Source organism: Aptenodytes forsteri, unplaced genomic scaffold (genome assembly GCF_000699145.1).
Source record: "Aptenodytes forsteri isolate BGI_AS27 unplaced genomic scaffold, ASM69914v1 Scaffold255, whole genome shotgun sequence".
Lineage (NCBI taxonomy): Eukaryota > Metazoa > Chordata > Aves > Sphenisciformes > Spheniscidae > Aptenodytes > Aptenodytes forsteri.
The window spans coordinates 8,267,643-8,269,944 of NW_008794888.1; the positions used below are offsets into that span (position 1 = coordinate 8,267,643).

Sequence of the window (2,302 nt, forward strand, 5' to 3'; positions counted from 1 at the left end):
GGAAAACAGAATCTGTAGAAACCTTTCCCCTTGCTATTCCATTCTGCCGTGCTGGTAAGGCAGAACGATGGCAGTGATGATCAGGCCTTTCAGTGAACCTCTTACAATGTGGATGGCAACGATGCTCCTGCTGCACTGTGTGAAATTGGTTGTTTGCTCTTCTGCAGTTGTCCATTGGAAAGGTTTGTCCATTGGTCTCATTAAATTACGAGGGGAACAGCTATTAACGCTCTTTGGAAGAATACTCATCTTTTTCTTTTTTAATCCATCACGGCAGATCTTTGTGGAGGAGTGTATTTACAGGGCCTCATTTTTTTTTTTTCCCTTTTAGCCCAGTTACTGAGGATGCTACAATAAGAACGAAATGTTTACTCACCACTGAACTCTAGAAGAAGGAGTTTCTGCACTTCCCACCTTGTAAAAACTCAAATCTTCGAACATATCTCCAAGGGATCCTTCCAAAAGACTTGCTTGGGATCGAACTCTTGCTGAACAGAAGTCAAACAGCCAGCTGGTTTGCTAGGATCCAGGAAGAGACTTCTACATCTTTTGCAATCTAACTGGAATTACAGTCTAAACCAGGATATAAAACCACATTCACATTTGATCTTCTCCCTCAGGAGAAGTGAAATACCACACTGGAGCTAGTTCTGAAAGCGAGGAACAGAATCTAGTTGTGTTCCACTCACGCCAGGTTTAGTCTTTCTTACCCTGTGCTGCCTCTCGAGTGTTAATGGAAAGCGTTCACTGTGATGTTAGCTATGTAGGGTGTGAGCACGGTATCCCTGACCTCTGTAGATTAATATTGGAAAGATTAGGAGAACTTGTAGGGCCACCTTGTGGCCATACTATGTATGGTGGCTCACAGTAGCGATGACTGTTTCATATGGCCAAGGACATTTTCTTCTGTGTGATTATTCCCCGTTTTTCCTTTGTTTTACCAACACATACTCTCCTTTTTGGCCTTAAACCCCTTAATAATCCTTGCACCTCTTGTTACAGTACCTGGAAAGAATGAAAATCTAGTCCATCAGTGACCAACTATGTTGACTGGATTTGAGCTGCTCGTTGCAACCAGGAAAAGGAAGATGAACCTGCCAAACAGCTTGTAGCACTAGCAGACTACAGCAGAGGTCCCACATTTTGACACTGATTATTTTGTTTCCTATGTGACTCAAATACATGCATTTTAGGCTAGAGATATGTATGTTTTAAATGCTGAAGCAGTGAAGGCATAAGTACAGCTTACTTCAGGAACTGCTTATTAGTTAGTTTTATTGTCATACAGGACTAGGAAGAAAAAGAATTTTCTTGTTTCTGTTCATGCTATTTCTGGGTGTTGTTTCCAGATGCCGTGCTTTGGGAATACTTACCAGGTATGTTAGCAGCATGAGGGTAGAACTAGATCAGTTCTTAACACCACCTCGAATCCTGTTCCAAGTGTCATCTAATAGTTGTATGTGGACCAAGAATAGAAAGAATAAGGTGAAAACAGGAAAAAAAGATGAAAAGTTCCTGTAAGCAGTTCACCACTTTGTAGAAAGAAGGTAGGAGCACTTGCAAGAGCACGCTCCGCAGAGCTGGTGAAGGCCTTTTGGTGCTCAGGTGAAGTACAGGATACGGTATGTAAGAGATCATTTGAGTCCTGGGCAGCAGGAGCCTTGTGGACATGTAGAGGTGAGCACATGGACCCTGCGGATACAGCCTGTGAAAAAGGTCAGTGCAGAGTCAGAGGGAGGAGAAATACAGAAGCCCGATGATGAACTCCACATCTCCTAACAGGGAGGCACAGATGAAACAACTGGGATCTTTCTTAGGAAGAGGTTTGTACATATGCCTGGGGTTGGAGGATGTTTTCTGCATAGCGCTGCTGTTTATAAATATTTATATACACGTAGTTCTTAGAAATAATTTTAAATGTGAGAGTTGGTTCTGAAGCCTGGATGCACAACTTCATTTCTGCACACCGGCTGCGTGCACGTCTCTCAGTGTAGACGAAGGTTTGGACCAAACCACTGTGGGTTGTGCAGGTAAGCTGGTGCCCGGCCAGGCTGCTTCTTTCAGGCTAGGGTGTTCTTACTGCTGCTCTTGTGCTCTTGTTTGCAAGATGTTGAATGAGAGTGTTAAGGAAGAAGCCACGTGGCATTTACGTGGCCCACTGCCACTCCTCAAAACCCCTGAAGCCTTAATAGGGAAACATAGAAACCATGGGGAGCTCTTAGGACTGACATACCAGAGCAACTCTCTGCAGACAATGATTTGCAGCCATTGCCTCAAGAACTGGGAGTCAAAATTGGTGGCA

General features: G+C 43.8%; 1 protein-coding gene across 1 annotated transcript in view; it reads left to right on the plus strand.

Annotated features, from left to right (window-relative positions):
• The window catches only part of EPB41L5 (erythrocyte membrane protein band 4.1 like 5), a 74,231-nt gene extending 72,476 nt beyond the window's left edge, over positions 1–1,755 (plus strand). The window contains exon 26 of the mRNA XM_009274980.2: positions 332–1,755. Coding sequence (XP_009273255.1) covers positions 332–389 — 58 coding nt within the window. The 3' untranslated portion in view covers positions 390–1,755. The remainder of the gene's footprint in view (positions 1–331) is intronic.
• The last annotated feature ends 547 nt before the right edge of the window (positions 1,756–2,302 follow it).